The sequence below is a fragment of the Pipra filicauda genome, unplaced genomic scaffold (genome assembly GCF_003945595.2).
Source record: "Pipra filicauda isolate LSUMZ 115617 unplaced genomic scaffold, ASM394559v2 scaffold109_size3271384_pilon, whole genome shotgun sequence".
Classification (NCBI taxonomy): domain Eukaryota; kingdom Metazoa; phylum Chordata; class Aves; order Passeriformes; family Pipridae; genus Pipra; species Pipra filicauda.
In genome coordinates this window covers 1,356,202-1,382,163 of record NW_024103540.1, presented here as the reverse complement: position 1 = coordinate 1,382,163, position 25,962 = coordinate 1,356,202, and the positions used below count along the sequence as shown (strand labels likewise).

At 41.0% G+C, this 25,962-nt stretch overlaps 1 protein-coding gene across 3 annotated transcripts in view; it reads right to left on the bottom strand.

The window, feature by feature from the left end:
* The window catches only part of VPS54 (VPS54 subunit of GARP complex), a 48,313-nt gene that overhangs the window by 5,222 nt on the left and 17,129 nt on the right, over positions 1-25,962 (bottom strand). For all 3 annotated transcript variants that reach the window (XM_027712101.2, XM_027712277.2, XM_027712188.2), the window contains 14 exons: positions 23,937-24,322; positions 19,368-19,494; positions 18,236-18,343; positions 16,211-16,266; positions 14,437-14,533; positions 13,624-13,961; positions 11,948-12,077; positions 11,515-11,696; positions 10,686-10,798; positions 9,320-9,383; positions 7,254-7,359; positions 3,609-3,696; positions 2,533-2,654; positions 2,345-2,425 (listed from right to left, as the gene is read on the bottom strand). In XM_027712101.2, coding sequence (XP_027567902.1) covers positions 2,345-2,425; positions 2,533-2,654; positions 3,609-3,696; positions 7,254-7,359; positions 9,320-9,383; positions 10,686-10,798; positions 11,515-11,696; positions 11,948-12,077; positions 13,624-13,961; positions 14,437-14,533; positions 16,211-16,266; positions 18,236-18,343; positions 19,368-19,494; positions 23,937-24,322 — 1,998 coding nt within the window. The remainder of the gene's footprint in view (positions 1-2,344; positions 2,426-2,532; positions 2,655-3,608; positions 3,697-7,253; positions 7,360-9,319; positions 9,384-10,685; positions 10,799-11,514; positions 11,697-11,947; positions 12,078-13,623; positions 13,962-14,436; positions 14,534-16,210; positions 16,267-18,235; positions 18,344-19,367; positions 19,495-23,936; positions 24,323-25,962) is intronic.

The following is a 25,962-nucleotide window of genomic DNA, read 5'->3' as shown; positions in this document are numbered from 1 at the left end:
CAAGGGACAACCACCCAGCATGCAGGATTATGCCTCGAGACAAGGAAGTTAAGCAAGAAATTATTTCCAACTTCCCAGCACATTGTAAAGCCAGAGGGAACTGGCAGGCTCTTACATGACTACAGCCAGAACAAACTCTTCATGGGCACAGGGAAAAGCAGCAGCCCCAGGAAGAAACCCTGCAAGGTGCTGGCCATTTTATCTCCAGCTGAGGTCAATAGCATGTAACACCACGAGGGATCAGACAAAAATTCACTGCTCTTCTGTCCAAACAGTCACAAGACACCAAGCTCCAAGAGAACTCAGAACTCGCACTGGGTTTTCTCCGTGAACACTTATTCATGGAAACGAATGAGCATTTTCCATTCTTTAATTATATTATTTCCACTGTTCAATATCCCCATTCCTGTTTTATCTTCCTGTCAAGGATAACAGATAGCTCCTGGGAAGTGTCGCTGAACCTCCTCCACACATTGGCACTGGGTGAGGACATTCCATGGAGCTCCCAGGGGAAAGCATAGCCTGGAAACTCAGAACTAACTTGCTCATATTATCCAAGTGCCAGGTCTCCTGGTATCTCCTGTCTGCTGCACCAAACTGTTTGTCTCCTAAAAAGCAGGATCATGCAATTCCTGGTTTCAAAGCATGCCGGACACCCACTGCTGTGGAACTCACTGACTGGTTCACCTCAAGGCAGGTGACCATTTTATGCTCAGGACTCTCAGAAAAACATATAACCCCAAGAACACACTGACACGGTTGTACTGACATGCCCATTTGCAAATTTCCTGGGTTTATGCACTTCACAGCCTTCAGATTTCATTATTTCAGGAACGAGATGAGCCAGATGATGGGGTATGGTGGGAATGGTGGCAAATCAACACATGGTGTCCTTTGCTCCTGGACTCTGTGGGTTGCATTCACGTGGGCCAAGCACTGTCACTCAAGCCCTTAAGAGCTCTAAAGGACAGAAATACTCGCAGTTTATAACTTGTGCCAGCTCCCAAGGGGAGAATGGGCTGTACAGATGGAAGGACAGTAAGGGATGAGTTCTTACTAACTGTCATCAAGAATATAAACTGTGTTACTGGTTTGTTGTGGGCTAACTTGTTTGGTATCAATGATGTAAATACCTGCATTTGTCTTCTACTCTCAAGAGATACAGGGTAAAGTGACCAAAAAGCCACGTTAATTCACAGGACAGCTATTTTTATGGGGGATAAAACCCCCAAAAAAGCAGCAGTCCATTTTTGTCTTCAGAAAAGAGCATAAACACATTTTTAAAAAAGTAAACATAATAGGGGCAGGGAATCCCAACTTAAATGCTTCCGGCCTTTTTTTTTTCCTCCCCTAAATTTAGGTAACACTATTTGACAGACAAAAGAAACAGATGAAATGAAAAAGCACAACATAAAATAACAGAAACAGAAAGGAAGACAGAAATGCTGCCTGCTACAGCTGCCTTGCTGCAGCTCTTATCAGCCTGTCCCCCACCTGTGCTCCCGTGCTTCTCATGAGCCCAGGCCTATCAATCAAATCTGTCACTAAAGAATCAATTTATTTCTCTCATGAAACAGCTTTTTTTTTTTTTCCCCCCCCAAGGACCATAAGATCCAAAGCACAATACTAAGGTTTAACAGCTCGTGTACTTTATCTGTCAGATCCGTGGGCCCAGGAGGTCCCATCCTGGGAAGGTCTCTCAATGTATCCCACCCTAACATGAGTCACAGTGAGTAGATCCAGCCCAGGACCAGACTGAACCACTGAGGAGTGTTCAAAAAGCAAAATACACTAAATGCAATTCATGGGACAGCTACTAATGCTGCTGCAGAGCAGGAACTGCTGAGCACAGACCTCCAGTCCCCAGGCCTGCAGCCCAATAGATGGGCTGGTCCTTCCCTTCCAAAAACTCTTCTTCCTCAGCATTTTTTTGCTGTTTCCTCAGCTGCTGGAAACGCCACCCTCCCCACTTCCAAAGAGGCACCACTGGAAAGAGCAGAAAACGGGAGTTGCTGAGCCTGGCCGCAGACAAGAACTGTCAGTGGTAGGAGAGCACTTCAGCTCCTGAACACCTGAGCATCTGTGCCAGCCAAAGCATTTCTCTTCCTGCTGAAGGAGTCAATGGAAAATTTTATTTTTTGTGTGATTGATGCCCCAGTGGCAAATGCTAACACAAAATATGTTCATGAGAACAGCACAGAGCTTTCTGTTTACACAGTTTAAAGAAGTTCAAACAAGTCCTGATTACGAAAGTTTAAGACTCCATTTGAAACATCTAGGCTGCATACAGCGAGACTTCCAATTGCAATTTAGAGAGTATATAATTATTTCCATAAATCATTACCTTGGATAATAGTTTGTCAAATAAGCTATCCATTATGGCAACGAGCTTTGCTGAAATTTCAGCTATGTGGTCGTGATAATCCTGTAAGGGAAGAAAGCAGGTTTCATTTTCTAATGGCATTCGTATTCTTCAGAGTACAGTTGAAAAGCAGAACTTTGTGTTTAATTAGGAAATGCCACAAGAATTACCTTTGTAATGTGGTCAAAATGCCTGAGCATGCTAAACTGCTTCGGCTGCAGTCGAGCTTCAAAATGAGCCCTGATAATGGGAATGTAGTGTACAATGAGCTGTAGGCAACGTGAAGAAAGGGCTGTAAATTCAGAAAGAAAAATAATGTAATTATTGCACAGGAAGAGTAATTTTGTATGGACTGTATCTCCTTTAATATAAATAACAGATCGGACACAATTTATCACTTTTTTGTTAGTCTGTTTGTTTCCACTGGGAAACCCCACCCAGTGAAGATGCCAGACTGGTACCTGGCTATTCACACCCAGCTTCGGAAAGATATGGGATAAGGAACTAATTTTCCCAGAGGCTTTAAGTGTTTACTTCACATTTTGAGCCCTGGGCACACAAAGACATTGGAGAGATCTCAGAAGACCTGACTCATCATCCACCTAACCGCAGGAATCACATTCTCAAGGCATCAATGTTTCTTCTGCTGTGGTGTACAGAAACACTCTGCCCTGCCAGTGCTGACATGTCCTGAACCTGCTTCTGCTGCAGTGCCAACAGGATCTGCAAAACTGAGCTTACCCTGAGTCCAACAAGGCCTGAGCCAGTAGGAGGACACAGTGTGACATACGGTCACCACACTGGCCAAGCGTTCTGCAGCAAAAACCTGACCCAGCTGTAGCCCACAGCCCCTTGGGGGGCAGCCTCTCAACTCATTCTCCTCAAGCTGTTCCTTTCCAAAAGGGAAATGCAGACCACTAATCAGGACACCCTGAAACATGGGAACTGTAAGTTCAGACACCTGCTTCGACCCATCAGTCAAAGGCTCTTAATTTCAGGAGACAGTTTAAAACTGGAGGTCTGGAATAGTGTGTCAAGACTTTTCTTACAGCATGGAACAGGGCACCCGGTTCTCCCAGGCCTTCTGAGCAGCCAAAGCAGTCCAGGCAGGTAACCAGCAAGGTCTTATCACCCTCTGTGTCCATGCACGGCATCAAAACTCAAACACAACATCATAAATGTTCAGGGTTTTTGGTTTAACAGGTAGAAGAACAAGCTTTGACCTTTTAAATATAGAAATCCATACCTAGGTTTTTTGTAGTGATTGTTTTCAAACCAACAACTTGTAATGCACCAGCTCCAAGCACTAGTTGGCAACTTCTAGAGTTGAAATACTGTGAGAAAGAAAAAGACAATGAAAATGCATGCTGACTCTTTATCAACTATACATAACCACAGCTTAGAAATACCATCAATGGAATTTTGCAAGATAAGACAATTATTATGAAAGCCAGTTCCAGAGTTTCACATATTTCTTACTCCAGAGGAGTCCATGACTATTAATTAAAAAGGAACTTTTTTACCACTCTCAGTAGTCACTGGTTCAGTGTTTTTTGACTCAGCTTATGGTAAAGCACTCAAGGCAGTGCTTCAGCAACGGGAAGCAGAAATATTGCTTTTAAAAACACTGATACCCAGTGATTTCAATTCAAGGACTAGTTTCTGCTTCTCTAAGAGACCTTTAGGTGAGGCTTCTCTCCGAGTGAAAGAAAGCAGCAAGACAGATTTGCTGCAGACTCACCACGTTCAGCCTTCCTTTGAAAGCCGTAACAAGAACAGCCTTGTATTACAAATCTATAAAACAGAATTCTCAAACCAGGACCTTGGATGGGGAAAAGGATTTTCTTCAGTAGATGTGTAAAACACTCTGACAGGCCACCCAAATCTCTGGATAGTAAGACAATTTCTGTCAGCATCTTCTGCCTTATATTGGAATTCTGCTTCATCACCCAGCTTGAGACACCAGATATTCCAGACTGGCCTGGGTGAGGCAGTAGAAGAGCCATTGCTCTTGTCCCTGCACTGAATGGAAAGCAGAAGTCCCAGGGCTCATGTTTAAACATGTTTGTCTATTGACACTGGGCTGGAAATTGGGAGGCAAAACTTACACAGAGCTAACCCTTTCTCATACACCTAAAGATTCAGAAGAAATGGTGACAAGGTTGCCCTGCAGCTTGTGTCTGCAACACACAGGATCTCCCTCACATAGACCTCCTCTTTTTAGGGGGGTACAATCCTGCTTCACAGGTCTTGCTTCACGATAATACAAGAGCAAACCCAAAATTTCAAGCGCTCCTTGGGTAAAATGAAGAAATAATTTTTCTGGCTATTGCCTGGAGTCAGTCACAAAATGCAGGCCCACAGAGAACACACCATGAGCCCCACACCCCCAGCTCTGGGCTGCCAGTGGTGTATCCAGGGCCAGAAGAGCAGACCTCATACCACAACCAAACCAGAGCTACGTGTGGCCCCTGACCTGAGAGAGGCAATACCTACCCTGCTCTCAGACAGAGGTCAGGCTCTGAAACTGTCTGACATTCACTTCATCTCCTCCTCTGGAAAAGCAAGACCTTTTCTTACACCTCAGGGTGGACTTTAGAAGTAGAACCACTGAGTGGAAGACAGATGTGTCTCACACAGCCTAAGCTCCTCTGAGATATTTAGCTCAGGTTATTGTTAACTGTGAGGCAGACCATTAAAAACTCTGGCTGTAAAGGACGATGGACACACGCACTCTCCCCCGCCTTCTGTGGGCATGACGCTGTTCCCAGATCGCCTGCTGCAGACAGAGCAGTGAGGAAGCAGCAAAAGAGCAACACCCCCTCCTTGTGCCTGCTGGGAGGAAAGCATTTCTGCGCCCAGCACGTGGCCACAAGCCTTCTCTTGTCTGCACCATCTAAACAATCCATTAATTACAACTATGTGTGTTCAGTTTTGGGCCCCTCCCAACAAGAAAGACACCGAGATGCTGGAGTGTAGTCCACTCCAGGGCAACAGAGCTGGGGAAGAGTCTGGGAGCACAAGTCTGATGAGGAGAAGCTCAGGGAGGTGGGGGGTGGCTCAGCCTGGACAAAAGGAGGCTCAGGGGGGACCTTATCGATCTCTACAACTCCCTGAAAGGAGGGTGTAGCCAGGTGGAGGTTGATCTTTTCTCCCAAGCAATAAGCAACAGGATAAGAGGAAATGGCCTCAATTTGCACCGGGAAGGTCTAGTTTGGATATTAGGGAAAATCTCTTCACTGGAAGGGTTGTCACTGGAACAGGCTTGCCCAGGACAGTGGTTGAGTCACCATCCCTGGAGGTATTTAAAAGACATGTAGATGTGGCACTTGAGAACACGGTTTAGTGGCAGACTTGGCAATCTTCAGTTAGTGACTGGACTCGATTGATTTAGAGGTCTTTTCCAATCTAAATGTTTCTATGATTTTGCCCATACAACGGTGTCATTTCACTCAGGTTGCAGCCACAGTTCAAAACTGCCTGGAATTTCAATACCTTGAAATGGAACACTTTCCATTTTCCACCACAACAAACTCTAGCTCTTGCTACCCTCACAGTTTGGTAGCTCTGACTGTTGTCAAACAAAAAGCGTAGTGACCTGCCAGGACATCTCAAGTGGCTCTATTTTGTTCAAAGTGTAATAAACGAGCTTTTGTTTCTGCTAGTTGTTCTTGACGTTTCTCCAATTGATGGCACCTTGCTGACAGACAGGAAATACAATAATTAAACTGCACATGATGTTTGAACACAAAGAAGTAAAGCACAAATGACAGAGCTACAAGATAAGGTAAGGACAGGGAAGTAAAACAGAGATGCAAATCTTGTCAAGTTTTGAGACATCTGCTGCTATTCTACCTGCCTGTGAAAGGGTGCTGCAATTTTTGAGAAGCAGCAGCTGGAGAAGGAGAGGTGAAGAGGGGCAGGCCCAAAGAGACTGATCTGCCTTGGATAGTGGTTTTAAAGGGGAACGTTTGTAGATGAATCTGAATGACAATTGCAGGGAGGAGTGTTCCTGCATCTGGTTATTCAAATAAAAACTACCAACAGGAAAATTATTTAAAGGTCCATCTCCCTGAGTGTGTTTCCCCTTCCCTGGCATCTACAAAAGTAAAATATACTTCTGGAAAGTAGACTCTGGTTATCTTTTATTGATTATGTTCATGTTCAGAACTCTAATACCTGATATAACCTTTGTGGGTAAAGGCACAAGTGAAAGTCTTGACATAAATTAACTGCTAGGCTTTGGAGCCTATACAGATACATATATGTATGTATGTGTGTGCATATATATATATAATAGTTTTAAGGTGCATTAATGTGCTCCTTTTATTGTTGTTTACAAATATTACCTTGCAGTATCTGGGCTTCACCAGCTTTCCCCTTCTCTAGTGAGAAATAAATGAGAAAGAGGTCCTGGTGTTTTATCATCTTTACATTTTACAACAGAAGCTTCATCCCATACTATTTTTCATGCTTCTACTGACTATAACTCTACTGACTTGTAAAAAACCAAGGGACTTGTTTTCCTTCCTTAATAAAGATATATTTCTGTGGCATCTGGGATCAACCTGCTTTTTCTTCAGCAGCATTAATCATACACCCAGCCTGGGTGGTTGGCGTAGATGGACAGGCAGCTGTGACAAATACTGTTAGATGGGATTTCCAACATTCCAGGTGACCAAGAGGAAAGACAGCCCTCCCAAAGTTAATTCCCACAACAAATTGTATCTTTAATGCCTTTGACTTAAAAGGCTTCCTTATGGCACAGTAGAAAACACAATGATTTCTAGATAATTTATATGAAATTATAAAAACCCAGGGGCATGACAGAGAGTAAGATATTTGTCCACCCTGACTGCCCCTGCTTAGCACAGGTCATCCTGAGTCATACCTTCAGTAAATCAGACAGGCGGGTCAGCATGTCAGTGGTGATGGAAGGAATGTTATCCACACACTGGCAGTACTCAAGGATTATTCTTATTAGCAGCAATACTGTCCTACAAGAGAGGAAACAGCCAAATATGTCATCTCAGGGTACAGAAGATGCTGGAAAAAAAAAAAAATCAAACACAGGCCAGTCATGTTGATAGAAAGCTACCCAATGCTAGAGATTATAGCATTGAATAAACCCACTAACTAATGTGAAGTAGAAGTAAAACATAAAAGAAGGCATACATAAAGTTATAATGAATATTCATTCCAAAGGGAAGCATGTGGAAAAAAAGTATTTTATATCAGAGAAAAATCTCTGAAAAAACAAGTAATAAATTCTAAGGAGTCACAAACAGAGAAAGCAGCTGTGAAGAAATAGCACCAAATATCTGAAGATGCTGAACACCTGTAATTTCCCCTGAAGCCAGCAGGCACTGGAGAATTTGGGAGCTACTGGATGGAATTACGAAGGCTCCACATAGAGCAGGCATGCTCCTTTGAATTTAAATACACAGAAGGCAGGAAAACTGAGGCGAGATCAAGTGTTCAGAGTAGATCTAACATTTCAAAGAGTTAAATTTCTCTCTTCCTTTAGGCAGTAGAGTGCAGAGAGATGATGAAAAGTCAGCTGAAAATACACACCTGAAGAATGCTTTGTGAACATCAAGGCATTTTTGATGAATGCCTTTTATTTGATTAAATACAATGAAACTGCACGTAAAAGTGTGCAGAACTGAAACAAACATTGCACCATGAGACTCACAATTGCTTCACAGAGCTAAATGTAACAAGTTTCAAATGAGCAGAGATGGATCATCAAACACATCATATATTAGGTAAATTTTATCCTTTAAAGCAATGCTCCCACACGACCTGAAATGCTCTTTTGCAGTGGTATCAGCTGGCTGGCACAGAAGTTCTCAGCCACGGCTTCTGCTTCTTATTGAACAACGATGCATCATCATGAAGCAACTCATAAAATGACAGCTGGTCCAAGACATTCTGCACATCACAACTTTTGTAAGTATGGGTAAATTAATGTGAGGACTCTGGGGAGTGAGATCTTCCAGGTTTTACTCCCTCCCCAAAAAAACACTTTCATGCATATTTAATGCTTAAGCCTCACAGTCTTTGGAAACACAGCATGCTTTTAAATGGAAGAAGTATGTATCGTATATTTTAAAATGCCTTTGATATAACCAGCTCTAAGAAATTACTTTCCAATTCAAAGTAACCAGGATGCCAAGAAACAGTGTATGCAGCTTCTGAGATGGCCCATTTCTCCTTCTGAATAAGAGAAGCAATTTTTCAGTAGCGGACTCATGTATTTTGGTGCTGTTCAGTCTGGAGAAGAGGGCTCCAGGGAGACCTTACTGCAGCTTTTCAGTGGGCTTAGAGGAAAGATGGGGACAAACTTCTCAGTAGGTCCTGTGGTGACAGGACGAGGAGTAATAGTTTTAAAGCAAAGGAGGGTAGATTCAGACTAGATATAAGGAAGGAATTTTTTACAGTGAGGGTGGTGAAACACTGGCAGAGGCTGCCCTGAGGGTGACCCATCCCTGGAACATTCAAGGTCAGGTTGGACAGGGCTCTCAGCAGCCTGGTTTAGTGGAAGGTGTCCCTGCTTATTGCAGGAAGGGTGGGCTAGATGACCTTTGAAAGTCCCTTCCATCCCAAACTATTCCAGGAGCCTATGATTTTTGCCAGAGATACTTGGACTACATAAGAAATAACTGTGTGCTACAAAGACAAACGTATTTTCACAATTATGTGTTTTCATGAAATAATGGAAAAAAACATTCAAATAAAAATCATAAATTTCAGCCAAGTCATTCAGAGGAAAACCAGCATTTTAATGTACAGAAGAGCTTTTATAACTGTTTGGGAACTAAAGAGAAACTAGTCTGTGAAAGGAGAGGGATTTCCAATTTAAATAAGATTACTAAAGCTGTTAGCATTCATCACAGTTCTACTCAGAAGTTCTTGCCAACTAACCCACTGCTAAGAGAAAAGTGTGTATCTTACCCAACTGTTGCATATTTTTGTCCTTCAACAATAAGGAATTCAGCTGGCTTTCTTTCTTCAGTAGCTAGACATTTTAGCAAGACGAAAAGGAATGAGTTCAACCGAAAACAAGGGCAAAAAATGTTATTTATAAAAACGCAATGTTCACCTGTTAAAGCTTGAAAAAACCCACAATCAGTCTTTGGAACACTGCTCTTTTTTTTACAATATTAATTAGATACTTGATCGCCCATCATAATTATTACAACCCACGAAGTTACATTATTATCTGTTGTGATTTTAGGTCAAAAATTCCACAATGTCTCACAGTCACTATGGTCTTAAAAACCCCAAGTACAACAGGTTACAAATAAAAGAAGAAAAGCAGAAAAAGTCACTAGGTTTTCTACTATACATTCTCAAGTCACTTGCTGTGTATATTAATATTTTAGCTTCAAATCACTTCTTCAGGCTTCATAGAAGCTCTTACTGATGCAGTTTTTCATGCTAAATTATCTGCCTGAAGGGAGCTGCAAGAGGTTATTTTAAGAGCAATGGTTGACAAACGTATTTTGGTGTTGTGTTCCATAATTGGAGAGATTATTACTAACACACTCTCTGTATCTGTTTTTTTATATTCCTTTTGGAAGGGTTTCTCTACCAAGACATCACTGTACTTTCTTTCTTCTAATCTATGGCCATTTTTCTCCCCCTCTCTGTATGTTTTCTTCCTCTTCTAGATATTCACACACATCCCTCGCTGCAATACTGGATGAGTTTCCCCACGAGGTAAGAACACACTAAGTATTCCCATCGCACACAGGGGAAATAGGGCATGAGGAGAAAAAGTGACTTCTCTGAGGTCAAATGAGGTTTCTATGGCAAGGTAAATAATTGAATGAACGTGAGTTTTCCCTTCCATGAGCATGCTGCCTTTCATTGGAACTGGCAGATGAAGCAGTGGCAAGGAGCAAGCTTTGTTTCACACAAGGGGGGCTGAGCACATGCACGTGCTCCTCAGTCCCTGGCAATTCTTCAGTGGTTTGTTCTCGGAAAAGACCGAATTTGTGCAAAGACTGTAAGCCTCTACACTGGGAATACTTGTATAAAGAGGCAGTTCCCTCCCTGTGCTAACACTTCTGGGTGTTTTCAAGAAATAAATAAATAATTTGTCAAGGTCAGGACAAGAAGTTTCAACTCCGGTAAGAGACAAAAAAAATAATAATAATAATAAAAAAAGAAAATAGACATCAATTTCCTTCTGATGCCCCCAGAAGACAGTGAGCAAACGCAGATCAAGAGTGGCATCACAATATGTCCATCAGCACTCACTAGAAGAATTTGCCGATAATAAATTCATTTCACAGTAGTTCTGCAAGATACACACCTGCTGGTTTTTTTTCAGGGAGAGAAATTCTGCCATCTGACACTGAATCGACAAGATCCTGAAACTCCGCGGGAACTTCAGCTTGCTTCCAGCGCTCATTGTCCAAAAGCAGGCTGGTTATAAACACAAAAGAGAGGAGGCTGAGAAAGAAAAGCCTTGTATTGATGCTTCTCCTGCCTGTAATGCTGTGGAATCAAAACTACAACAATTTTTAAAAAGCTACTGTCCCAGAACATTGTGCTAGTCATCTTCATCAGAAGGAGGTGTCCAACAACAGGCAGCAACAAAACAGAACAACACTGTATTGGTCTAGAGATCTCACAGTTTGTTCATTCAATCTGTCATAGGGACCAAAAAACTGCACTAGGCAATAAAGGTCTTCATGAGATCATTGTCCATGAAGTAATGTGCAAATACAGTACTTCAATTTTTACAGCTTTTGATGGACGAAAGCAAATAGACTTGATGCATGTTCCCCAAGTGGTTTAGTTTTATCTTTTTTGTTTTAGAAAACAGTTGAAAGTGAATTATTCTCAAACTTCTGAGACAAAGCCATGTGGCTCTTCAATGTTAGTCTTGTGTACTTTCTGTAGCCATTACTGTCCTTAGAACAGTATTGCAGAATACAGTTTGAGGAAATCAAGTTACAAAAACAGTAAAAGTCTAAACCACTTAGAAATAATTGGGGTTTAATACAGTTTTTTCACCCCCTGCTCTTAAGTATAACAGGCTTACTAGTGCTCTAGGCAACAAAAGATTGTGCTTGGCTGGCATACAATCGACAAAATCATCCATGGAAGAACAATAAAGATCTTCTACCCAGAAATACCTCAGTTTTGTCTTTCTCTCCTCATGAAATCTATTCACAAATCTGTTGGCTTGACTCTGAAGTGCTCCTCGTAAGGACATACTCTTCTTGCCACAGATCTGCTCAGTGTCTAAGATAAAGCCTTCCATCAAGCGAGAGAGAGTAACAAACTCGTTGGAATTCAGTTTCTCTAGGAAGCCATCCTATATGCAAAGAAAACCATTGTAAGGAGACAAAACACCACAAAAAATAAAAAAATCAGAGATGTAAAGAAGTAACTAGTCAGCATCTGAGGGTTACTAGTATTTTAAGAGGCACAACATTTAACCCTATATGGGACAGACAAGGTAGATTGCAGTTACCGTACTCCCATCGTGAGTGCTATTTCAAAACCCTGGGAGCAAATTCCCATTAAGAATGAGACACCACCAGCAGTTTGATCCATGCTCCTTACCTTTGCTCTTGCCATAAGGAACTTGACTGAACGATCATGGCAGATATCAGAGGCATTATAAAGTAACTCCTGAATATTGTTTGCCAGCCTGACTAGTTCCAGGTCAGTCAGCTTCATGTCATCACCGATCCTACAAATGACAGAACCAGTAGACTGAGCATCAGTTTATAGAAAAAAATCAGTATTTCTGCACACATGTTGAAGGAGGAAAGAGCCTTGCAGTGACTGTCAAATGCAGTCAATTAATCACTAAAGTCACTTTGTACATATGGGATCTTCTAAGCTGCTGTCAATGTCATGTCAGTCCCTGTAGCGAGGAAATGCATAACTGCCCATCCTTTTCTTTTTTGAATCCACATTCTAATTGCTATGAATGGTCTAAGAGGAAATCGGATACAGTCATTACTAATACAATGAATAAAATTAGCATTTACTGAGCTAAAATTTACCTAGCTCCTGTAACACTTGAGCATCACAAAGCATATGACAGATAAAATACAGCATTTCTCTTCTGATGAAAGTGTAAGGCCTAAAATATAGGTATTTGGCACTCCCCCCAACCTTACTCCACAGGTTGTCGTTCTATGAGCTCTTTAGACTTCAGGCTCTTAATAAGTTGGTTGTTTTTAAAAAGCTTGTATGACTTGTCTACTGTTTTGAGGTCAGCACGTAGCTCAGCTCTGCCGTTCACGGCTCATGTCACTAGTGAAGATCACAATCTTCTGGTCCAGCTCAAGGGACTGACAGTATGAGAGGAGAGAGAAAACTTGGAACACTACAGAGCAGCAACTGGGCTAACACTGTTCTGTGTATTTTTATTAGCCTGCTCCAAACACAGAGCAAAGGTGCAATAAAAAACAGAAGAGGGATAAAGCAACTTCATTTTAGAATGAAGTTATGCAACCAGCTGCAGAAACAACTTTGCTCCTCAAGAGCTCTAGCTGAGTGGTGTATTTTTAGCACATTTGGCAAACTGCTCCAGACTAGTTTGGATCCAACCTCTTTCTCTGTCTCCCCTCTTCCCTGTAGCCCTGGACTCCTCTTCACATTTAATTTCTCTTCCACCATAAGGCATGCACAAAAGGATGCCAAAAGGTTACACCTCTGGAGTCTGGAGCACCTCAGGGCAGCACTGCTTATGGAACCAAAGCATTGAGATGGGTTTATTTATTTAAGTATGCAAGTCAAATGATTAACGACAAACGGGAGATTTTTCTCTAGAATTTATCAAGGTGTATTCCATGAAGCCAGCTTAAAAAAAAAAAAAAAAAACAACACAAAAAACTGCCATAGGGAGCACAGACAGGGAACAGAGATGATTTTGCCTGCTAAAGGGATGGCAATCTGTCTTTCATGTAGGCTGGACTTGCATCTCTCCTGCTCTCTACACAAGTGGCCTCCCCAGAAGAGCCTATGGAGAAGGAACAAGTGACAGTCCCTGTACCGCCTACACACAGAGGTGAAAACAAGGCAAATAAATGAAACAAAGGTGAGCTGGAAGCAGTGCACTCTGATGGCAGCCTCTAGGGGTGATGGTGGAGGTTCACTACACCTACCTAAAAAGCACTTTCCTCCAAAGTCAATTTTTGTACTGTATCATTAGAAACAACTGCCTGCACCTCACACCTTGTTCCTGCCATTGCTGCAAAGTGGAGACGGGCACCGCGTTCACTTACATCATCTCTACTCCTCCTGGAGTAACAGAAGAGGATGTTTGCTCCTTGCTGGATGAGGAATCGGTCGTGCACTCGGGTTCAGAGACTGAGTCGCTGCTGCAGGGCTCACTGTTTGGGGAGGTGTTCCTTTGAGAGGTAGTGTCAGCTGCTCCGGCCGGGAGCTCCCCTTCGCCGAACGCGTCGCTTATGAACATGCCCTCGTGGGTCAGATAAGCCACTTCGGTGTCCACCAAGCTCTCCTTGGCAGAGTTCTTTTGTAAGGTGTCCTCCAGGTCTCTGTTTTTTTGGTTCTTGTCTAGAACCAAGAAAACCACGCTACGGATAGTATTTAACGTTGCCTAGAATAAAATATAACTTTTATTACAAAAAAACCCTATAACAAAACCCTGTGCCACAAGCTCGTGCTAGGAAGAGATTTTCTTTTACCCACAAAATTAAACTAAATCCTGGCTTTATTTTCTATTGTGCAATTAGTATTCGGAGGCAGACCCATCCGTCAGATGGGAACCAATATCAGATGTTTCTGAGAATGAGGTTTCTTTCACCAATCTAACACATACAAAAGTTCTGTCCTAATCCCTAGCAGCCTAAAATAGATGTAATCATGCAAAAAGAGGTATTATCTCTTTGCCACTGCTCCCTTTGTTAGCACTAATCATTTTTGCCCTGGATGCCAATATTCACATCTCCCTCTTTCAATCAGAAGTTTGAACTCTACAAGCAAAACCAACACCTTAAGACTCCAAATGGAAAGTAACTTCATTCCCTTTCATGGCTGAACTATGTAAAGCTCTTTGTAAATTAATGTCTTACCTTTATTCTCTTGAGGAAGATTGTGAACTTAGAAAAAATATTCTTCAGTAAATCAAACCACTGAGGAAAATTCATCATCCTCATCTGGTCTGCAAGCCTAAAAAAAGAGCCGTATTCAGCAAACAGCAACTGTTTGCTGGCCATGATGCCTACTGGCACATAAAGAGAAAAAACACATGCTCTAACTTGAATTTTAAATTGTAAATATAGGGAAAACTATACAGACTTCTATCTGGCAGAACAACAGACATTACCTGAACAACAGTCATGTAAGTGGAATGGGAAAGGAGGGATACAAAATGAGACAACACTATAATAAAAATGAAAGCTTCACATTTACCATTTATTTTCTTTCCTAGGCATAATGTACTTTTCCCTGGCATAAGTATGTGCTACCAACAAGGGAGGGCGGGGTTAATAACACTTTCACAAATCATGTGGGAGGAAAACAAAAATCACAAAAAAAATTAAATGAAAATATTTTGTAAGTGTTAACAAAAGCTATGTTATTAAGCTCATTTTGTGGCATTGCAATGAGACCACTTCTGCTATTAAAGTACAAGTCAGCTGTTTGTGGTAAAGGGCAGAAAAGTCATTGACAGAACAAAAGTTAAACCCTGTAACACACAGTTAGGACCCAACAGCAGAATAGTAAACACTGGAGAATAGTGACCAAATATCCAATGTTTAAAAATGACCCTGTGCCCAGTCTTTTCCCAATCTGGACATGAATCCCATGTAGACTCTGCCACTCACTTTGCTTTATCAGCTGGACTATTTTTATTATCTTGGGGTAACACTTTGCTGAGTCAAGTGAATCATAAAGCCACGGAAAAAACAGAAGCTGGCAGGGGCCTCTGGAGCCCGGGGCCTCTGGAGCCCGGGGCCTCTGGAGCCCGGGGCCTCTGGAGCCCGGGGCCTCTGGAGCCCGGGGCCTCTGGAGCCCGGGGCCTCTGGAGCCCCTTTGGCCAAGCCCTGCTCAAGGCAGGTCCAACTAGACTGGGTTGCTCTGGGCCCTGCCCAGTTAAAGCCTGACCATGTCCCAGAATACATTTCTCTGGGCCCCTATTCCAGTGTTTGACCATCCTTATAGGGAACAGATTTTTCTGGCCTTTCTCATCTTTCGTCTTGCACCCACTGCCCCTTGTCCTTCCCCTGCACACCTCTGAGAGGTGCCTGACTCCATCTCCCATCTCTGCCATGGTATTTGCCTTTCCTGGGCTTTGTGAGGTTCCTGACAGACCATTTCTAAGACTGAAGCTGCCTGGTCTCATCTCTGGATAGTTCCTGTTCTCAATCACACAGGAGGAACTGCAACTACTGACGCATCTTAATATAAAATCCCGGATTATGACAACAGGGAATGCTTTCAAGTGGATATATATTTAAGAGATATATGGTTCATGTTGCAATCGGATGTGTCTATCTCGTATTGGCCTCCTAAGTCACCAACGTGCCTGTAACAAATGTGGTTAGAGCCTTCCCAAATCTTCGTTCGCAAAGCCCAGTCATGATATGGTTCATGTAGTGAGATTCACAGAATTTTATTATTTATTTTAAAGTTAAATTTAAGGTAACATTAGAATCTGAATGAGAAGGGGAACGCAGTATCCACACAGAGGCAGACAGAAGCAGAGGTTTAAGATGAAAGAGAAGGATAATCCTTAATTATAGGGAAATTTAAGCAAAAATTAGAACAGTAAATTTATCTGTGCTAAAAAACATCCTATCCCCACCCACCACCAAAAAAAAAAAAATCTGGCTGCATACTTACTTAACAACCACTTCTGTATCTATTTCTTCTATCTGCGATACCGTATTAACCACACACTGTCAAATTTTAAGGGGGAAAAAACAAAACAAAAAAAGATCTTAGCTTCTTTCTAACCACTGCTGAGTTTCATAACATACACAACAATCCTCAAGTTAAATAAGGTAAAGTAAAATAACAAAATAAAGACACATTTGTATCACTTTAACAACTTGTTTCTCTACAAACAAATGACAAAAAAACCCAAAAGAAACCCCCAAAAGCACCTGGTACACACAAAACTAGCCAGTTTCTTCAGGTCTCCAGAACAATCTGTTTTCATTCCAAACACATGTATTGTTTTACAGCCATTTCACTGATCTGTTTTCACACTACTTGTAAGCCCAAGGTACAAATCAACTCCATTCAGACCAAAAAAGGTGTTTTCTCCCAAATGCCAATCAATAATCTGAACAAATGAGTCAGAAGCATGTGAACTCATCTTGCCTTTAACAAATATGTACAATCCCAATGGTGACTGAGGGCTGCCATCACAGATTTTACCTGTGTTTTGAGTAATGGTGGTCAGTACACCTGCAGAACAACAGGAGTGTTGTTCTTCAAGAACACACTTTGCCCTTGAACTGTGTGTGAACTGTCTGTTCAGTGCTTACAAACCTCTGCCCTTTCACCTGCCTGGCCATAAACAGCTTCTAAAAAGCACTGACCAAAACAGCCCAACAATACATTCGAAGAGGAAGCACATTTGAGCTGTGGGAAGGAAAACAGTTTTCTTCATTAAGGAAAAGTATCCCTAAGAGATGAGACAATGGGCCACAACACAAAAGTGTTGCACAAACTACACAGAAATACTCCAATCCTGTCTTATTTTCCTTATTCAACAGAAATTTACAGTGCAAGTTGATTAAACTTTGCCTATTTTTAAGCAGAGGTGACACCCAAAAAAATTCAACATGAAGACAAATATTCCCAGCAGAACAACTGCAATGTGAAGGGGATTGGGAGAGCCAATTCTGGCTTAAAACAAAAACCTTCAAATAACAATATTAAAAAAATAAATCCAAACTTCTTAAAACTAGGTTCCCAACCCTGTTCACAATGCAGCTGTGGGCAGCAGACTACATACTATGAGGACAGGAGACGGCAAACCCAGGACCTATCTCTCAGACACTTAGCTCCCAGATACAAGTCAGAGGGAGCTCACAGCACATCAGACCATAACTCTCAAAATAACTGTGCATCTTTAGGGAAAAAACCCACCTCTTACACAATGTTCTCACATATGTGTGCAAACAAACAAGATGAAAAGCACCAAACACACACTCAAAGTTCAGTCTATGTTTTTGTTTGCAAACAAAAGCCGTCATGTCACTACCCAAATTAGCCCGTGCATTTTCCCCCAAAGATGTAATCTGAACTTTGTTCAATTGTTGGTTTTAGCTGGTTTTCTTCATTACTTCACCTTGCTCTCTCAGAAAAAGGCAAGGGTGTTATCCAGCTTTTTAATCATGTGCCTATGCTAGGTCTCTGTTAACATTAAGGCAAGCAATGTTTTCTGTAGCATTTGCTGGGAATTCGATTCTTTCAACTGGCAAGTTCTTTGATTCTCTTTTATGTGTTTAAACCAAGAACTTGGGGAGTTTGCTTTTCAGAGGACTGGGGGTCAGGCTTTTTGGTGTGGTTTAGGGGTGTTTGTTTTGTTGTGTGGTGTTTTTGTTGTTTGTTTTTTTAATGAAACACAACTATACTACTCAGGAGAGCCATGTGTTGAGAGAAAGGAAAGTTGAGAACAACTGTAATTATACTGAGAAAACTGGAGTGTGGTTATGCTATCTACACCTTCCAAAAAGTCTTTTCTGCAAACAGACCTCTGTGGCTTCAGGAAGCCCTTAGTGTCTGCAAGCTCAGCTGCTGTAAATGAGAGACCATCAGCCACCAAAAAACTTCATCAGAGCTGTTCTTAACAACTAAAAAAATAATTTGTAAGGGGTTGAGGCTTGTCAGATACATCAGAAATGTTTGGCTTACCTGTTTAATTATGTTCTTTGCAGTATTAATCATTTCATCTCCATATATTTCATAAAAATTTAGCTTCCTTTGTTTTAAAAGTCCAAAGACTAGAGATACGAGCCTTTCCTATCAAGAAAAAAGAAAATTAAAAAAATACATGAAAAATACCAAAGTAAAGACAAGAAACAATTTTAAGAAATTGCACAGCAGTAAGAAAGTTCATGTATCAAACACACAGTGAATAGCATTTAGATCAGTCCAGTACCTCAAGCCTAATTCCATGCTTTACTGCTACAAAGTTCCCTGTGGCAATATCAGCTGAGTTCCTTTCTCTCACCCCCTTTCCTGCCTATTCCTTAGTTGGGCTCATTCACTAGGGCTTAAAAACATGGATACTTCTAATGATGAGTGAGTTTCCTTACCTTGAGCAAGACTGACACTAAATACAGGCCAAGTGAGAGGCTGGCACACTGCAGCACAGAGGGGGGAAGAAACTATAGGGCCAAAATGGGTGTATTTCACTGCTATTGCCAATCACCACATTTTATGAAACAAGACTGAACAGTTCTTAGGGTCCAGTAATTACTGGAGAACAGTACAGGCAAAATCCAGAAAAATCTTTTCCAGGCTAGAGAGCAATCACAACAACTTAATCTTCAAATGTTTATCATCTTCAGAGGAATGAGGAATATATATATATATACTGCAAATGAAGCATGTATTCAGGGCAGCCATATGCTTGATATAAGCACCCATAAAAGCATAGGGAGACAGAATGAGAACAACATGCAAATATCAGCTTTCATTGCAAAACTGAAATTTTACAGCCAAGTCAATGAGAGTCCATGTTCTTTTCCACTTACATGCTGAGGTTCATAAAGTGAACTCAGGATACATATAACAGAGAAAAGTGAACTGATTATTTTTGAAAAACAAAAGTGGGGCTGGATGAGAGTTCTGAGTTTAATTAGAATTATTTAATTTTATCGAGCACAAAAATAAAGGGGCGGGAGAAGGTTTGGATGAGAAGAGAAATAGTCTAAAATTATAGCGTTGCTACTAGGGACCTGAGTGAATTAGTTGGTACTAATTAAGTATGTTAAGGATGCAAACATATTCATCAGACAGTTTATTTCAATAACAGACATACCTCTTCTAGAATCTGGCAATCATCTTCTAGGGGTCTATTTAAATCATTGCGAGCATAAGTTGAAAACTCTGCAATCATCATTTTATCTATCAGCTTTTCCAGTTCACAAAGCTGTGAGCCAAGATGCCTAAGAAAAACAGCCATTGAGATATGAGCTAAATAATCAACCTGAAAATGAATCATTAGTTCACAGCTGAAGAAAATAACCACCCAGCAGGTAATTTCCATGCAATCAACACCGGCTTAATGGGAGGCTCCAATCTTTCACTCCTCAGAGCAGCTGAAACCATGCATTTTTCAGAGACACTGTCGCCTTGCACCAAAACATATGGACTTGAATATTGATGGAGGATAAAATTTGGAAGTAGGGCTTTTTTTTTTTTTTTGGAAGGTGTGAAATACCTCTCTGCCCAATGAAGCAAACCAGAACTAAGAATACTCAGTGCTTGTCAGTATAAAGGTGTTGAAAAGAAAGAATACTTCTTTTGCTTGTTGAGTTCCTCAGCTCATCAGTCCATAAGTTCTTCTAATTCAAACATTTGAGTTTTTGATGTGGTTATACATTAAATTCACATGACTGAGATGCAGCAATAGCATTACATGGCAGGATGGCTTTCAGAGAACACAGAAGAGTTTTTAAATTTTCAATTTCTATGCTACTCTAAATAAAAAACAGTTTTCCATGTATTGGAGATTTTAAACCATATTTTGCAGACTGTTTTCATACAGAATCACAAGGGAATTTCTCACATCAGAAATATCAACCACTCTTTAAAAGTTGTGCAGCTAGAGAAATTTCTAGCAAAGTAAAACTAAAAGTGGGAACTTCAGAAATGTCAAACACTCCAGGCTTTTCAACTTCCCCTGACAGCTGGGAGCAAATATCTGTAAAAAATCAGACTGCTTTTTTTTTTTTTTAAACAAAAACAAACAAACAAGACACTTTGCCAGTAAGAACTAGCAGAAACTGTGATATTTTAGATAAAGAACCTGGATACAAAATAAGGAGGATGAACATGGTTTTAATTCAGTACTGGTGTAGCTGGACCATTAGATCATGTAGCTCATGACTCCCTGGTATCTCCTCCCTGCAGAAACCCACATGGCCAGTACTGAGCTGAAGTCAATGAATCTTGCTGGATCTGGAGTCGAGCAGACTATTGTTTTTTTCATTTCAAGATGATCAGGGACGTGCCTGTTTTTGAAATTGTTATTCAATGATTCATCCGAACGGACAAAGTAGATACATTTCAAATACTTAATTTAAGCAAAAATAGCCTCTAGAAAATCCAAGCCAGTTGCATCATGGACATTTCAAAACAAACACAAGAGTAAAACCCCCTAATGATTATTACTTGTAACACAATAACTGGAGTCGCAAAACCTACTGTAGGACTAATACCCACAGCACAAAGGCTCTTGGGAAAGCACGAAGATGCTCTTCAGTACATTATTTCTGTAACTGTGCTTAACTGCACTGAAACACAACACAACCTGCCCTCTCCAACCCCAGGTATGGAAACATCCAACTAGAGTTCCCAGCACTTGCTCTCACCCCTTTGCCCACGATATTCTAGTCCCTAACAGCAACAGAAATGCCCCCAGCCTGAAACATGCAGAAACAAGTCAGACCTTAAGTCACACTCCAGCAAAACACCTTGGCAATTATCTCCTAACAGGTCCCAGATCCCTTCAGTGAGTACTGAATGTGACAACTCTGTGATGTAAAATTATGAGTGCAGGGTAAAACTCCTTTTAAAATACACAAATGAGAACTACTTTTCATGTACCTGGGTTTTACTGAGCAAAAAAGTATAAAAGTGTGGTTTGCCAGCATACCTGTGCAAAAAAAAATAAAACCACTGTATCTCCATCACCCCAATAAGGACTGTGAAAACAACGCAGAAAGCGGCAGAACAGATTTGAAATTTAGTTAACACTAAAAGTTTTGGGGTTTTTTTGTAAAATTAAAAAGGTAAACTTGAAAAGGTTGGAGCTCTAAAACTTTAATTGTATCCCAGAGTAGTAGCAAGCAGTTACAACTGACACATATATAATTAGGGATACTAATCTAGATTAAAGACACCAATTTATTACTTCACAGAACCATTAAGGTTCTTTCATTTTTACTACAACTAGAGGCAAACCACATTTTTTTCTACATATAGTATGACAAGAGAAAAATTATTGTCTATGGATGATCTGAGTAGTTTTCTTACTGCTTTATATTAAAAGACATGACTCAATTTAAAGCTGTCTGTTCAAAAGCAAATTCTACAAGGTGCCATAACAACACTAAAGCAACAAGTTGTTTGGGTTTTTTTTAATCAGATAAAAATTATTTACGAAAAAAGACAGTAATTATTCTTTAAAAATGAGATACTGATTTAGAAGTTCATCTCTTCTTAAAACAAACCAGGTATTTAACTCACTCGACAACTGCAGCAGTCTTGCTCAGGACAAAGCAAGAAGATCCCTTTGGTATTTCTTGGGAAAAGCTGAAGTATATGTTCTTGCCATCAACTGAGATTTTTAAAAATTTTACTTATTTTTTGAAACACAACATTCTACTCAGAAGTTTTAGCAAGATCTCCATCTTTCCATTGCACATTATTTTTCCACACAAGCTATATATATATATATGTATATATATAGACAGCCCACTGTGAGATTTGGGAATTGTGCTGGGAACTTCTCAACTGCACTTGCATGTCTGGTGGGGCAATGGACTTAGGCTGCCCTTAACTCACCTTTCCGAGTCTTCGCTATCCAAAGCAGTGGGGACATTTCCCACTCACATCACTATTTGTAACTCTACCAAAAAAAACCCAGCTAGGCTTTATTCATAGAAATTATTCCTTACAGACAAGATGAATATCTACCTGCAAATATGTTCCACGTCTGAGCGTAATTTTAAAATAATGGCACATTTTTGGGACATCATATATATCAACCACAGTGACAACAGAATTGCACTCTCTGCTGACAGAGCACACAGGTTACTCAACTGCAAAACACAACTAATTCTGACTGATGTTGTCACAGGGTTGTAGAAGTACATTGACTATCATCAAGATCAATACAAATGGGACTGAGTCACAGTCTATGCCCCATAATCAAGTAGATGAGAGTAGGAACCCTAAAGGGGACAGAGACTGTGCTGAGGTGTCTGAAGAGGGACAGTCTACACTTTTTAGATGGTCTGTTTCTAGGTTTTTTAGAAAAGCACTAACAGCTTCCAGCAACTTTTGCCTCAACAGTTTATTAGCTCTTTAAATTATTTTTTTCCTTTTTTTTTAATTTGTAACTACTTTTCCCAAGATCTTTTCTACATAAAATTTTAGTTTTCCAAACCCGCTGGAAGGGTGTTAGAAGAGGAGCTTGACAGAACAGATGGACAAGAGCAGTAACCATAAAAACTTCTCAATATTCCTGTTACTGTCATTGAGCAACAACCATGCTTTTATTATGCAAGCTGAGGACCACCAGGCTGCAGGAACCACGTAACCTCGAAACAAACCACCCCCTCACTCAGCATAAATTTAAAAAATCTAAGCATACAGCTCCTCAGCTGACTGATACAAGCCTTGAGCTGATTTAACTACACACTATTTCTGCCAGCACCACACCACACTAGCAGCTTTGCCCGCAATACTTTTAAACTGTGATGGTTGTGACAGCTTATTTTACATCAGCTAAAACAATTCTACTGTATTAATACTCTTGCCTATGAGAGAGGACCTTGCCCAGTGCAGTGGCATCTCCCAGAGGAGCTCTAAGTATCCACTATTAATAGATTCCATCATGTTCCCATTACTGTAGCAAACATGGGTAAAAAAGCAGCAGCAACAGCAGCAGCCTGGGCAGCACCTCCTCACTGTTTCTTCCCTTTGCAACTTGAACAGCTCACAGAAGTGGATTTCATCAGTCGAATGGAGCAAGAGGAAACACTCCTGGCCACAAGAGCAGACGTGGCTGAACACATCCCATCTGACCGGCTGTCAACCTCAGATCACATTTTGAGCCGCTGCTTGACAGTTTTGCACTGGCTTTTGCTTGCAAAGCTCCTTCCAGCACAAGCCCAGGCTGGGGCTGACCTACCTGACACACGGTGCGTGCATATTCCCTTAGCACCACAGGCCCAGGTCAGTCACTAAAGACACAGGCCTGGAGCGCATCTGTGTATCACAGACCCCATCTCTGGGGTGCTACATCCATGAGGATTGCAGACCCCCACGTGGAAAAAAAACCCTCTCAGCTGTGGGCTACAAGCCGTGCACGATGAGAGCCCAGCCACAGCTCATCTCTCATCTTTGCACCCCTAAAACATCTGTAAACAAGAATGCAGTAAAACCATCTAGATGTTAAAAGTTCACCCCACTTAAAAAAAAAAAAAAATCATCAGGTGTTAGTCACACTGCTTATGCCACACTTACATTTTGTATCTTTTGTACTATGTCCTCTAAGAATGAATGAACAAAGGTAGAACAAACCCCTTCAGTCCACATAATGTCCTCAACACATTCCAGCTCTACTTGCATTTTATTCATTTCCTAGATGGTTACCTACCGGAAACTGTGAATACCTTGAAGCTCTTGCTGTAACACCTCCTGTGTTGTTGCTATTAAGTCCAAAGCTCCAACAAACTCAGAAGTGGATAGCAGCAACTGTACTGTGGGCTGTGTTTGGTGTACAGTAGCCATTAACTTCAATTTATTGTATGCTTTTATACAGTTATTTCTGGTGAGTGACAGTCTGAGAACTCGAAGTGATCCTTCACACATTACTTTATCAATTTTAGAGATTTTCTCTCTAAGCAATTTTACAGCCTGGGAGGTTTTCCTGAGGTAGTCCTGCAACTCATGCTGAGAGGTCATTGCATGAAAAAATGCTTCTGAGCGCAGAGAAATCTGATGAGCAATATTGACTTCCACAATGTCCAGGTAATGGCTCAGCTAGAAAGAGGAAGGAAGAGGAAAAATGAACACTATTGTTATGACTTGGAAGCTTTATCACCATGCAAATACACTTTCAGGGTATTTGTCTTATTGCATCATGAAGAAATTTTGCTAATAAAAACTAAACCTCTTTGTCATATTAGCAAGCAAACAACTATCCATTGTGGTTTAATAATTTCTTTGTAAAGGAACTGAAAATCACTTTGGGAAGGCTGATTTGATGCTTCTCTTGCTTGAAAATAACAAAGTTAGAAAAGCAAATAACTCTAAAATACCCAAACTTTTGTAACACATGGTTGCTCACCGGCTCTGTTAGAATATGGACAATAACCAGGAGATTGCTCTGGATTACTGGTTTGCAACCAACAACAGTATACACACACAAATATTCTATGTCTAATTTGTGCCACCGAAGCTGCTAAAGGTGTAGCTGACTCTACTTGATGACATGCCATTGGAATGGCTCTGCTTATTTAAAGAGCTGCAGTACCTTCTGCGTAGAAAAATCTCCAGGATACCTTTGGCTCCGGTTGCTTTTTTGCCAAACAGTAGGAGTTAGTACCAAGCATATTTCCTGTGTGCTGGCACTGTGAGATTCCCAGGGACAGACTATACCTACATGTCCAGAACCTGAAATTCCAATTCTCTGCGTTGAACAGTTACCAGACCACTGGCTTGTCCCGATTATTTGACCTGTAAAAGTTCTGTGTTCTGGTTGACGCTGAATATGCAAACTCAAAGGACTGAGGCATTAGGATGCTTCTCTGAATGCTAATACTCAGATGACCTGGTTTCTAAGAGATGCCAAGCATTCAAACCTCATACTGAATTTCAAAAGGCCCATCCAGAGATGGAAAGGAAATCAGCTGGACAATGTCTCCTTGTTAACAGTTATTTTCATGCGTTTTCTACGGATACACTAGGGATTTATACAATATGCAAACTCATCTTTTTTTGTGCATATGTTTAATCAAAAGCATCCTCCACCAACCACCTGTGACACATGTAGCCACAGGAAAAAAGGAGACAGGCTGTGACACAGGGATCAGAGAAGGAGCTATTCATGTGATTGTAACAATCAGATGCCCCAGGTCCTTTCACTATGCTAAATGAAGTAGAAAAACCAGAACAAAATGATAGTACCTGCCTCAGAGAGTTTACAGTCCCAATGCAGGGCAACACATGGAAGGAGGTAAGTAAGAGAAAAACATCATGGGGAAATTGTTCAAGTAGATCAGCAGCAGCTCAAAAGCACTAACAGCCTAAGGAGGTGTGCTTAAGGCACTGTTTTCAAAATCCTGTTGAAACACAGTGCCTGGAGCTAAGGACAATTACGGCAGCAGGGTGCATATTTACATGTGGTAAGTGTAAACTTCATGCAGTTCAGTCTTTAAAAAGTAAAACAAAAAATTGGGGCTCATTTCAGTAATATGAAGCAGTGTAATAATTTGTTTGTTAGGCAAGTGGCTTTGGAGGCAACAGTTTTGTGCTATTCAGGTATTTGTATCACCTCTCTCCAAAGCAGCTTGGCTCGTGGCTATATTCGAAGCCTAATTTTCACTCCTCTGAGGGCTCTGGGTCTCCTTCACTCAAAGTCCTTCTTGAGTGTCCATTCTGCTGCTACCAGGAACACTTTG